This window comes from Carcharhinus amblyrhynchos, chromosome 21 (assembly GCF_965287045.1).
Source record: "Carcharhinus amblyrhynchos chromosome 21, sCarAmb.v2.hapA, whole genome shotgun sequence".
NCBI lineage: Eukaryota > Metazoa > Chordata > Chondrichthyes > Carcharhiniformes > Carcharhinidae > Carcharhinus > Carcharhinus amblyrhynchos.
Window position 1 is genome coordinate 9,813,935 of NC_137344.1, and position 13,689 is coordinate 9,827,623.

General features: G+C 42.5%; 1 protein-coding gene across 9 annotated transcripts in view; it reads left to right on the forward strand.

Moving 5' to 3' along the window:
* The window catches only part of cep131 (centrosomal protein 131), a 132,418-nt gene that overhangs the window by 25,096 nt on the left and 93,633 nt on the right, over positions 1-13,689 (forward strand). For 8 of the 9 annotated variants that reach the window (XR_013889174.1, XM_080209463.1, XM_080209462.1 and 5 more), the window contains 3 exons: positions 715-828; positions 5,441-5,596; positions 13,239-13,325. Coding sequence is in view for 8 of the 9 variants with exons in the window: in XM_080209463.1 (XP_080065589.1) it covers positions 715-828; positions 5,441-5,596; positions 13,239-13,325 (357 nt within the window). In the remaining variant the exon portion in view is untranslated. The remainder of the gene's footprint in view (positions 1-714; positions 829-5,440; positions 5,597-13,238; positions 13,326-13,689) is intronic. The other variant, XM_080209468.1, reaches the window with a different exon arrangement.

The window sequence follows — 13,689 nt, forward strand, 5'->3', positions numbered from 1 at the left end:
CTTGACCAAGAGTGTGCTACAACTGCTCCATTTTTAGTTAAATAAACTAACTCTGGCCTTTATTTGTAAAATAATGAATAACATTGGATAAGAGTACGTTAACATCACGAGTCGTTTCCTTCATATTCGGAGGGAAATTCATTTTTTGCTCCCCCACAACTGAACTCAGGATATCCTTTCAGTAAATGTAGTATTTGTGGGACCGATATACATTGTTCCTGAATGTACAGATGTAGTGGAACAATGGCAACTGAGTCTTAGTTGCGCTCTGCATTCTCCCTTGTGCCGGTATGTAACCGCAGAACAGTATGCGCTTATTTTGTTTTAAGTACCATTTATCCTACATTTTTTCCCATTTTCTTTTTCTTGTTTTCCACTCATAGCCTGCTATCCGTCACACATACTCTTTCTGTCGAGTGTGCAGCGGGTCTGCTACACAACAGTTCTCACCGTTTTGTTGTTGTTGACTTTTTAGATGAAATTTGATCTAGGGAAGGGAAGCTGACTGGTGTCTGAGATTTCTTTCCCCACGATTTGAATTTCTTGATTTGCAACCCTGGCTGGTTCCCTCCTCCCTGCCTTCTGTTGAGAGTTGGCAGAATTTTATTTAACTAAGTCGAGAGAGGGCTTTGCCAGCTTTTATCCGGATGGTATGACTTCATTGCTGGTTATCTTTGCGGATGAATAATTTTTTTGTCATTCTTTCCTTTTCAGGAGCAACAAGGGAACTGTTGGGAATTCCGTCACCACAATGCTGCACAATAACTACTCAATTGTTGATAAACCTCTGACTCCAAAAAGCTCCAATCAGAAAGCAACATCTCTCAAGTAAGTTTAAGATTCGCGTTGGTAATCAAAACTATCCAAACACCTATTGAACATCCCATTCCATTGAAGTATTTAAGAAATGGTAGGGGATCTCATAGAAACTTTAAAAATTATAGCAGGATTAGACGGGGTGGATTCAGGAAGAATGCCCCCAATTAGGGGGTGGAGTGATAATGTGTGTGGGTTGGAGGAAATTCAGAACTAGAAGTCACAATTTGAGGATAAGTGGTAAATCTTTTAGGACTGAGGCGAGGAGAAATTTCTTCACCCACAGAGTGATGAATCTGTGGAATTCACAACCACAGCAAGTAGTTGAGGCCAAAACATTGTGTGATTTCAAGAAAAAAAATAGATATAGCTCTTGGGGCTAAAGGGAACAACGGACATGGGAGGGAAGGTGAGATCAGGATATTGAATTTGATGATCCAAAATGAATGGAGGTGGAGGCTCAAAGGGCCAAATGGCCTACTCCTATTTTCTACATTTGAAACCATTACTGGACAGCAGTGAGTGTCGCATTTCAGACTGTGGTTACTCTTCAGAGCTCAGTTTCGTGCTGTGTTTTTTCTCAAGGGTTTGATGAATCACCGGTGTATTTTGTGTCCCCTTTACAATAATGAGAACAAAAGGTCTCCCTGAAATGATTGAATACCAATTTCAAAACTTATTGATGTAGATGTAGATCCAACCTCAAGGCGGTTAAAAAAAAAAATCAACTTCTGTGTTGACTGCACCCTCAAATTAAGGTTTATTTTATATTGCAGCGTAAAACAGTGAATCCAGAAGACCTATCCTATATAAATGTTTTAAAAATGGCTTGTTTCCAATTGGAGCTTGTAATGAAGGCTATCTATTTGGCATGGTCACTGAAAATATGCCAAGAGCTTACCATGTATTTTATCCACCACCTCTGTGCTTGCTCAGTTACATTGGGCTCTGATCTGGCAATATCTTGATTTTTAATGTTCTACTCCTTGTTTTCAAATCTAAGCACCCACAGCTTCACAACCCAACTCTGACTCTGTAATCTCCTGCAGCCTTTCAAGATCTCCATACTTCCCCAATTCTGCCCTCTCTGCTTTTCTCTGCATATATCCTAATCTCTGGAATTCCCTTCCTAAATATTTTCTACTTTACTACCTCCCTCTCCTCCTTTTAAAATACTCTTTAAAATATCCCTCTTTCATTAAAGTTTTGGTCACCTCCCCTAATATCTGCTTTTGTGGTTTGATGTTAAATTTGTTGTAACATTCTTTGTTGTACAGAATGTGTACAAGGAAATAAGATGGTTGAACATACTGTGGCCTTATCCCGCTTTCCTGCCTACCCTATGTAACCCTGAACTCCCTCATCAATCAAAAATTTACATTTCTGTTACTTCTACTCAATCTTCCATAACCAGTTGTTGTTTTTGACCACCTACACGCCCTCCCTTCCACTCGTTCAAACAAAAAGTCCTATTGTTTCCTGCTTATAAGTCAGTGGGTGGAAAATCTAGACTTGGAATCTTGGCCTGTGATAGGAGATTGCCCACTCCTTGGCATTGTATTCAGTTGTCATGTCGTTCATGTTCACTGTGTCATCTTGCATGTAAAAGATGGTCAATTGGGCAGGTACTGGAGAGGATCTGTTAACCTTCTTTCTGTACTGGTCAACAGTGTTGGTTATTGGTAACTGATTAACACTCTCTCTCTCTAAGTTGTTGGAAATGCAGAAGTGAGTGCAAGATCGCAGTCACCATGAATGCTCAGTATTTAATAACTATTCGGGTTTTGTGTCAACAATGTCATGCAGTTTTAATGGATTTGCCCACCTGTATGGGGAGTTTATACACCTGCCATGTGAGTTCAGTTGCTGAATCCAGAGAATGATACTATTCCTTCTCATAAATATTTTGGAGGGGGGGGAATTTTGAGAGATAACCTCAATAAAAATATGGCTGTTGACAAAAAAAATTGGCAATTATGGAAGAGTCCTTGTCCCATCTGAATCGCTCATGGCATAGTGGCACAGTGGTTAGCACTGCTGCCTCACAGTGCCAAGAACCTGGGTTCAATTCCAGCCTTTGTTAATTGTCTGAGTGGAGTTTGCATGTTTTCCCCATGTCTGTGTGGGTTTTCTTTGGCTGCTCCGGTTTCCTCCCACACTCCAAAGATGTGTGAATTAGGTGGATTGACCATGCTAAAATTGTCCCTTAGTGTCGGGGGATTAGTGGGATAAATACATGGGGCTACAGGGATAGGGCCTGGGTGGGATTGTGGTCAGTGCAGGTTCAATGGGCCGAACAGCCTCCTGCACTGTAGGGATTCTATGATTACATGAATAGATCCGGCATTGCCAAACTCTTGCGGGTGAATAAACACTTGGGGCTCAATTGTATTTTTCTTTGCAAACAGCAGGTTCTATATCAATTACTCTCTGAGCAGTTCCTTCCTGAAGCACATTTTGCATTAATTATTTGTGCTATTAACAGAAAAACATTAACTTATCTCCTCGGAGGTTGGTAGTTAATGAGCTGTGTAATACCAACTCTCTCATGTACCAGAAAAGCACCATTTTTAAAAATTGCAGTTTATGTTTCTTGGGATAGATTGATTCTGATGAAGTTGAGTTTATTATTGCTCTGTAGCTGCCCTCTTAGAGAGTTGGTGTACTATCAGTTTTAAACTTTCTTCGAGAGCAAATTGAGCTGCTTTTCTGAGCAGAATGTTCACCGGACCATATAAGCTGATAATTAGTATGGAACTGTGTTGTTTAACTTGAATTTTCCTTGTTTAATTCACTTGTATGTCTTGGCTGATGGTCTGGATTCAAGCCCACTAACTTTTCTTTTTACTCCCCATTTTATTTAGAACATAGGACATAGAACGCTACAGCACAAACAGGCCCTTCGGCCCACGAGTTGCGCCGATCACATCAACACCTACCAATCTATAGACCTATCTATAACCCCCAATCCCATAAAACCCCATGTACTCATCCAGAAGTCTTTTAAAAGACCCCAGCGAGTTCGCCTCCACCACCACTGACGGCAGCCAATTCCATTCACTCACCACCCTCTGAGTGAAAAACTTACCCCTAACATCACTTCTGTACTTTCCTCCCCGCACCTTAAATCTGTGTCCTCTCGTAGTGACCATTTCAACCCGGGGAAATAGCCTCTGAGAATCCACCCTATCTATTCCTCTCAACATTTTATAAACTTCTATCAGGTCGCCTCTTAACCTTCGTCTCTCCAGGGAAAAGAGACCCAGCTCCCTCAACCTAACTTCATAAGGCATGCCTCCCAGTCCAGGCAACATCCTTGTAAATCTCCTCTGTACCCTTTCAATAGCTTCTACGTCTTTCCTATAGTGAGGCGACCAGAACTGCGCACAGTACTCCAAATGAGGCCTGACAAGGGTCTTATAAAGTTGCAGCATTACCTCCCGACTCCTAAACTCAATCCCTCGATTAATGAAGGCCAGTACACCATACGCCTTCTTGACCACCTCCTCCACCTGCGAGGCCGATTTAAGAGTCCTGTGGACCCGGACCCCAAGATCCTTCTTTTTTCTTTATTCCTCCTCGACCCTTCTCTCCTTCATCATGGTTCCTTTGATTTCTCTCCTTTCAGGTGCCCTGCTCTCTCATTTCCCTCGCAGAACCCTTCAGCACACCTTGAACTTCCTACTCTTCTCTTACCAAATCAGGCATAATCCCTTCTTGGATAAGCCATCAGATTTCCCCTGTGCCTCTCTGGGCATCCTCCGCAGGGTCCATTTAAGCACTCACTGTATCCTCTTTACAAGCAGCAACTCCAATTGCTTCATCTCACTCTCCTACTAACCATTGTGTCCACTGAGAGCTAATTTTGTTAGTATATCTTGTCTTAGTTACCCCTCCTAGTTCTGACACTGCGGACTCTGCCAGTGCATCAACTATCACCACACTTTTCATCTCCCTCCAGAATGCCTGCTCATGTGAAACCGCAACTCTTGGCTAGCTACTGAGCTTATTGAACACCAATCCCATGGCATCAGTAAATTGGTTGTCATGCCCTTTATATTAAAGAACTGTCAAAACTCACTGTTAACATTCACTCATTAAGAATGGCCATTTGAACAAAGTGTTGGGAGGAGGGATGGTTGGTTAACAGTGCCTCTATGCTAGTGTGGCAGCATGAATTAGTGTTAGCGGAGAGGCAATGGCCCAGTGGTATTATCGCTAGGCTATTAATCCAGGAACTCAGGTAATGTTCAAGGGACCAGGGTTCGTATCTTGCCTCAGCAGATGGTGGAATTTAAATTCAATTAAAATATCTCTGGAATTAAAAATCTAACGATGATCACGAAGCTATTGTTGGGAAAAACCCATCTGGTTCGCTCATTCCTTTCAGGGAGGGAAATCTCCTGTCTTTACCTGGTCTTGGGCTACGTGTGACTCCAGAGCCATAGCAATGTGGTTGACTCTCAACTGCCCCAGGACAACTAGGGATGGGTGATAAATGCTGGCCAGCCAGAGATGTCCATGTCACACCAACGAATTTTTAAAAAAGCGTTCTCGTGAACTAAGATTTGGTCATCCGTTTAGTGTTCACGAATTCTAAGGTGATGCTTGTATTTTTTGACAGCAACATGATTAAGGTGTCGACTAATGACGACAATAGCCTGGACCAGAATTCCTTTAAGAAATCACAAAAAAATCTATCCAGTAATAATGTTGTAACAAGAAACAACACAGGCATGTTGAAGAAGAAGAAGGAAGTGACTGAGGAGGAAGCAGAAAGGTCAGTTTGAACATAAACTCATTGTGGTGAGGAAGCAGTTATAATATATGCTGTATGAAACTATCTCTGAATCTTACAATGCAGATTCTACATCACAGCAGGGGTGTTGAATCTTTGTCCATGGAGACCGTGAAATCCTGCCCTCAAACTCGCTTTGTGTTTTCCTTTGTAATGTGTGATTTATTCTGTTTGAATTTTGTTAGCCTGCAGGAATTGGTAGATAAATCCCAATTCAGAACACCAAGATCCGTTAGTATTGACTACTTAAAAAATATGAGACTCGAACTGATATTGAAACAATGACCAGGATTTTGTGCCTATGGTAAATGTGGGCGCAAGTGGCGACATGGGCACAAAATCCCATGAGAGGCCAAAAGTGAGACTCTTTCTGGTGAGACCTTTTAGCGTGATCATCCAGTTCCCCTGCCATAGATGTAACAAGGCTCCCACCCAGGAAGATTGGGGACCTCATTTAATTACATTATCATCTCAAAAATGGCCATCGTGTCGTCCCCACACGTTGCGATTCCCCACTGGCTGGCGTGACGCCACATTGGCGATGATTACAACAAGTCTCGAGCAACAAAGAGACCACATCAGGGGCACACTAAGTACAGCCAACAGCAGGAAGAGAGGCATGCCCGCGCAGGCCTCTTGGGAGCGCCACTAGGGGGTGGGTGGGAATTCTGTGTTCTTATTTGAGTACTGGAGATCAAAACTGAAATTGCTGACTCTTTTAAGGCCTTGCCCCACCAACATGACACCATAGGACATGCCTCCAGGAATTGTTGATTTTATAGTGCTTGATAATATGGTAAGAAAAGTTGGCTCTGCAGCTCGCGTGCTGCACGCTGCCTTTCTCACCTAGTCCAGCACCTAGGGCGGGATTTTCCATTTTCCTTCTGAGTGTCTAATGGGGGAGAAAGTTGGGTACACCTGCCTTGCGGGATCCAATTCTGACCTTTTGTGCATCCCTGATTTTCATCATCCTACCAGTGGTGGCCATCTTTTCAACTTCTTAAGCTCTCAAATTCTCTTTCTAAACTTCTTCAACTCTCTGCCTTTCTCTTCTCAAGTTGTACCTTAAAACCTATCCCTTTGTCCAAGCTACTCCTTTGTGTGCCTTGGGGTCACATTTTATCTGATAGCAATCTTGTGAAGCAGCTTTGGACACTATTACAATGTTAAGCGTGATTATACGCTTGCTGTTAATGAATTGCTAGACTTTTCTCTGCTTTTAAGTAAACTCCCTTTGGATCATATCTATTGCTCAATTCATTTGGGAACTGAATCCAAACATTGTGAGGGTGGGGACAGAGGAAATGGCATCCTTCCTACTGTTAGGTTTAATGTTTTTATAACCAACCTCTAAGTTCCTAATAATTACAGAGCCAAAGTCAAGCTTAGAAGGCCTAGACTAGTCAGCAAACAAGGAAAGGTAACCATTCAGTTTAGAAGTTGGAATGTGAGGACAGTGTGCAATGGCATGAACCATGGTCTATACCCACAAAGGGTACACAAGGCACGACTACTTTACCATGAGCTACACAAGCTTGGTGTCGGTGTTGATACTTTACAATAAGTCAGATTAGTTAATTCAGGTTCTATTCAGGAGGGTTATTACACCTTCTCCTGGAATGGAAAGAGCGCACAGGATGACCGTGAGAATGGTGTAGGCTTTGCAGTGAGCAACCGGGTGACAAAGTCAGTTAGGTCGTCAGTGGTAACCTTTTAAGGTGTCATCTCTCTCTGTGGGCGTCATCTAACGGAGATGCAGTCAACATCATATAGGCCTACTCACCAACTCTGCAAGCCAACATCTCAGACAAGGAACATTTCTGTGACTTGGCAGCTGATATTCTGAGGAATAAATGGTGAGAGGCTATTCCTATTCATCCTGGGTGAATTCAGCGCACATATTGGGGTAGACAGTGATTCATGGCTGGCATGCTTGCCATGGATGGGCAAGATCACAATAACAGATGATGCTTCCTTGAGCTTTGTTACTTGAATGAACTCTGCGTCTCCAACACTTTTGTCCAGGGGAATCCATTACCATGGTGACATGCAAGACTTGGATATTAGCACCATGAGAAGGCACAATCTGTCAGTGTTTACACCAGCACCTCCTACACTGCAGATTGTGACAACGACCACTCTCCTCAGCAGCAGAGTGAAGGTTCCATAGCTTCAAACCCAACAGTTTGCCATACATCAACATCCCTTGCACAAGTAGTGATGCCAAATACCAGCACTTTGCACTGTTAGTAGAACGATTTCAATCTACCAAAGGTTTACCAGGCGTCACCAATACTGGTACCAGTGAGTCTTGAAAGTCACTGTGCTCAATCATCTATGAAACAACAGAAGCATCATTTGGTAAAGGTAAATCCTGCACGAGGACCGCTTTGAGACTACTCAGCTGAGATGATACCTGTTATTGATGAGAAAGATATAGATTTAGGCTAACAGCTAAAGCAGTGCACAACTGAAAGTAGCCAAGACAGCCATACAAAAGAAAAGGAAATGCTGCCCAAACAAGCTCTGGATCAATAGGTCAAGAAGCCCAGTGGAAATCTGAGTTATGTATGAAATGATCAAGAGGGTGCTTGTTTCTGCCATTACCAAAGTTGCTCCCAGAATTCGGCAGATGGTGAGGTACTAACTAACAGAAGTAAACTGATGTGCCAAACATCTAACTCGTGTCCTGTGAGATAAACACCTCCCAGTCCGCACTTTTTGTCCTCCTGCAACTTCCTATTGTGGATGAGTTAGATGAAGAGCCCTCATTACTTGAGCTCGAGAAGGCCTCAAGCAAACAACATGACATGGCAAAGATGAAATCCCAGCCAAATTGCTGAAGCACAGGTGATCTACTATCACATCTTGATGACCTACTTTTCTGCTGGCAAGAAGGCTCCATTCCACTGGAGATGTATGTTGTTAAAATCATCACACTATGTATAAACAAAAACAGAGGAGACTGCAACAACTAGTAGGGCATCTCACTTCTCAATATCATGGGGCAAACCTTTGTTCAGATCATTTTTAAACGACTCCATGTGCTTACAGGCCAAGTATATCTAAAAGCAGGGTGCAGTTTGTGTTGACAGATCTTCTGTGGACTGATATTCTCCATACACTGCAAGAGATGAGTAGGGAACAGGATATTCCCCTTTACCTTTTACTTTTGTAGATCTCACTAAGGCATTCACAATTATCAGCACAGCAGGACTGTACAAGGTTTTGAGAAAAATTGGTTGTCCACCAAAGCTCCTTGGTCTCATTCACTTCTTCCATGAAAACATGTGCTGTAAGATTTGATAGCTGCACTCCCGATGGTTTTGGTGAAACAGGACTGGTGTCCTTGCTCCCACTCTGTTTGGCATCTTCTTTTCTACACTCCTGACCTTTTCCTTCCCAGCAGATATTGAAGGAGTCTCCTTACACATCAAACAGCAAACTTTACAATCTGTCGAGACTGAAAGTAAAGACAAAAGTGCAGCAATTCCTGATCAGAGAATCCCTCGACGCCAATGATGCTGCTTCAGGTTTTTTTTTATTGAATTCAGATTTCACCATCTGTCTTGATGGGATTTGAACCAGGTCCCCAGACTATGACACTGGGTCTCTGATTTATCCTTCTCAAGATAATACTGCTATGCTACCTACTCCCCATTAACAGTGGGGAGGATGGTGACTGGACTATCCACTGCTTGATGCAGAACTTGCTACTCGCACAGGAAAAACATCAGCCACCTTTGGTTGACTCACAAAACGCACATGGAATAACACCAAATTGATCTTTAGGACCAAACTAGTGGTTTCTAAGGCCTATATTCCCTCGCTCATTGAGAAAAGAAGCTTTACAATTTCCATCTTCACTGTCTGTGGCCATATCCTGGGAGGACAATATCAGAAATGAACAGTGCTCTCAAAAGGCCGAACTCGCATGTTTGTTGGCAGTCAGCAGAGAGGGAGGCAACTTTGTTGGTTTGGGCATGTCAGAAGGATGATAAACAGTTGTATACTCGAGGACTTGCCGAAATGGTAAAGGAGCTGGATGAACAGTAGGAGCCCAAAGCTCTGCTTCAAGTGTGCTTGCAACTGTGACATGAATGTCCCACACCTTAGTTGCTGCATCTGAGAGTCAGAAGCTGAACGCAGAGGGAATTGGCAACACCACCATTCCTGCGGGCTGGCATGTACCATTGCGATGACCAAAGTCTACAGCAGCTTAGCAACAGGTCCCAATACCAAAAACAGCATCCCACAACGCTATTTAGGAGCTTTCTGTGTGACATGTGGAACAACCTATCTCTCAAAGATTGGCCGTTTCAACCGTCAGCAGTGGTGCATTATATGAAGGCACGCTGTGTGATATGAATTTGTTTACTAAATGTCCATTATCTTCCTCAGATGGAATGATGCTGGAACAAGCCCCCAGGATGAGGAATAGAAATTGGTGATGAATGCATGAACAGAGCAGCTCTGAAACTAATCACCATTGAGAATCCAGAATAGATTGTAATGAATCTTAACTTTGCTCTCAATGAGAAAATGCAGTTTGGTGTATTGCTTGGGGCACTGTAGCTTCAGTCAATTGTTAATTGATTGCACTTTATATTCAGTATCATTTCCTCTAACTGACTTAGCCTTGAGTCATCTTTTACGTGGTGCGATCTATCTATCTGATTAGATTTGTTCTCCGGGGAACCAACAGCGAGCGTTCCAGCATACTCTGAGACTGCAAAGGACTTTTGGACCTTTAGTCAATCTTCTGGGAGATGAGCAAATTTCCGAGTTAACTTTTTAACCCAGAGAAGATGTGGGTAATTTGAAATAATATCTGATGCTGGGGGCAACACAGTGGCACAGTGGTTAGCACTGCTGCCTTACAGCGCCAGGGACCTAGATGGGTCACCTTCTGTGTGGAGTTTGCACATTCTCCCTGTGTCTGCGCGGGTTTCCTCCGGGTGCTCAGGTTTCCCCCCCCAAAGATGTGCATGTTGGGTGAATTGGCCATGCTAAATTCTCCCTCGGTGTACCCAAACAGGCACTGGAGTGTGGCAACTAGGAGATTTTCACAATAACTTCATTGCAGTGTTAATGTAAGCTTACTTGTGACCAATACTTTTACTTTTTTAAGATATGGACAAAGAAACTGCAACATGTTTGAGTATTTCAATGTATCTCTGGTTGGTACAGCAGTAATGGGTGCATTGTCCAAACAGTTGCTTTATAGCATCTCGCTGTCAGAGAACTGAATCTTGGCACATCAATCAATTACTTGTTTTCATCACATTCATTCTTCTAAAGTGGGTAATTATTTCGCATCAGAAGCAGATCACAGATTTCAAATGGCATCCTGCTGAAAACATAAAGCCAACATGGCATGTATATTTTTTTCTTAATACCGTAATATATTTTTCAGTGGCTGTTTTTTAATACACAGCTTGAACCATTTAATCTGGAGAGGATTAATAAAAATTCTTGTCATTATTACAAAATAGAATGATTAATGCACACAGTTGCTCTTTATTTTCTAGTTTTAGTTTTGTTATTAAGAAGGATGCAATACAGATTGATGCACCTTTTTTATGTCATATTTGCAAGCATCCTTTAAGTAGAGCTTTGGACTTCTGCTGAACATCTGGCTCTAGCTATCTCACCACTCGGGTTTACTATCAAAATTGGTCCAATTTTCCCCATGAAGTTGTAGATTCTTCCAGTATGTCTCAGTGAAAACCTGCTGCTCTCCCTCTCTCTGGATCCCAATCAGCCTATGAACCGGTTAACATGAGGCAGAGTCCGAGCACTTGGACTGTTGCCCTCAGTGCTACTGGGTTTGGTGTATTTGACACACTCGTTGATGTGGGAAAGAGTGAGGTATTGCTCTATCAATGGTAGCTGTTACTTGATAGCAGTCTGACAATAGGAGGGGCACCACATTATTTAAGCCAGGTTTTTAGGGCAGTTTTCACACTCTGTATACGTGAGGGGTAGGAGGCAAAGAGGGCAGAACTGATCAGGAGCAGCTAAAAGCAGCCATTCGATGACTTCAGTGAAACAAGGTTTTTACTTCGATGCATCCAATGAAAATCCATTCCAACTTTATGCAAGAGACAAGATGGGTGAGGGCAAAGCTTCAATATTTTAGGAAAAGTACTGCTGATCAAACGATGTTGGTCTGCAAATGCTGTTTGTATGTCTGGTTGTAGAATTTCCAAAACCACTTTGGTGAGCTGACACCCAGATACTGCAGGTTAAATACTATAGAGACACATTGAAGGTCACATCGGAATCCTGCAGTTCTGACTCGACACTTGGATAGGTGATGATGGCAGCATAGTTAGTTGGTCAGTTGGAATACTTTGGAGCAGTGGCCAACCTGTAGCCCAGAGGCCATCTGTGGCCCACCTTGGTTCTGATTGCAGCACCTGAGACATTTTGTTGACCATTGCTCACGTGCAGTTGCCACATTCTGCTGATTACTGTCCATGCTGCTTTTTTTTACTGGTGTGACTGAAGTGTTACGCACATAAACCGAGGGCAAGTGAAGTGAGGTGCATGCTGATTGCTCATAACATTGAACCGAGAGCCACGTCTGTGTCCAAAGTGTCATAGAATCATACAGCGCAGGAGAGGCCCTTCAGCCCATCGAGTCTGCACCGACACAACATATTTTTCTCTTTTACTATTTGAAGATGATTAATCTATTTGTTATTAAACATTTTTGATAATTCATTATGAAATTCTCAGTGTGTATTAAATGTATCTAATCTTATTTGTGGGGTCGTGATTACTCAACAAGCCTGATTTCAATTTTGTGACCCACTGAGATGGAGGGCCACTCACACAGTCCACTCACTAGCCTAGGTTATCCATCACCGATTTTGAGGCTGTGAGTTTGCAAGAACTGGCTGTCAAGTACCTGGTGTGGAGGACAATTCCCTAAATCCATCTTATTTGTATTTCAGTGCAGTACGTGTGCCCGGATCTGGTCTTTTCATCTGAGACTCATCCATTGATTCCACTGAAAACACTGTTGACATAAGTAGTTTTCCAGCAATGTACTTTCCCCTTATTTTTCCAAAAGTCAGTTTAGTTGTTTTCTTTTAAATAAACCTTCCCCTCTTGGGAAATGGCCTGTTTGGTCCAGATCTACGATATTCTGGAATTTGTTGGGATTGTTTTAGGTATTGATTTTCAGTTTGGTTGAAATTTTCTGCTGAACATAAACTCCAGTAGGTATCACTTCTTCCTATTGGTTCTCTACATGCTTTCACCTATTATTTGTAAAACTCTGGATGCAATCTTACCAGTCGTTCACTCCCCGCTCTTGCTGCAGTGAAGTCGGAGAATTTGGTGGCCAGCCAATTCTCCCTTCACTGTAGTGGGATGGGAAAATCTTACCGGCATGAACAGTGGTAACATTCCGGCTATTGTGTCTATATCATCACATTTATTTTGAAATTGGTGCTCAAGCATCAACCTTGAGGTTTTAACTTAAAAAAAAGAAATGACTCATTAACATTGTGACCTCAAATGCCCGTGTTAACAGCACCATATATCCTACCTAAACATCGAAAAAAAACGGAATCAAAAATTGTTTCTAAATATGTTTTTCTACCACCCTTAGAATCCGATACTTAAATCTTAACGATAAAATGGATTTTACTCAACTGCTCCAGAACGATAATCCAGATATCGCTCATCCCGATTTCGGGTATGCATAGCTTTTTACGTAGGAGTGTGTTGCCTTCCTTATTGTGCAGAAAACCAGATTCTGTAGTCCATATACTAGCTGATCTGTATTTTGCAGCATATTGTACAGTAGTGCTTTACTGCTTCCTTGCTGTTTGCCTAGGTTTGATTTCTGCTTCAGCTTTGTGCTTGCGTTTACCGCTGTAGAAGTCTGCAACAAATTCTAACTTGGGGGGGAGTTGGGGGGGGGTTCTGGTTGGCAAAGTTGGCTATGATGCTATAAATTCACTGTTGTTGTGTTTGAAGTCATTGAGAATGATCCAATGGAATCTCTTCTGCCTTTTCCAATTACCTGCAGTCTCTCTCAGCTTTAGGGTTCCTCTTAA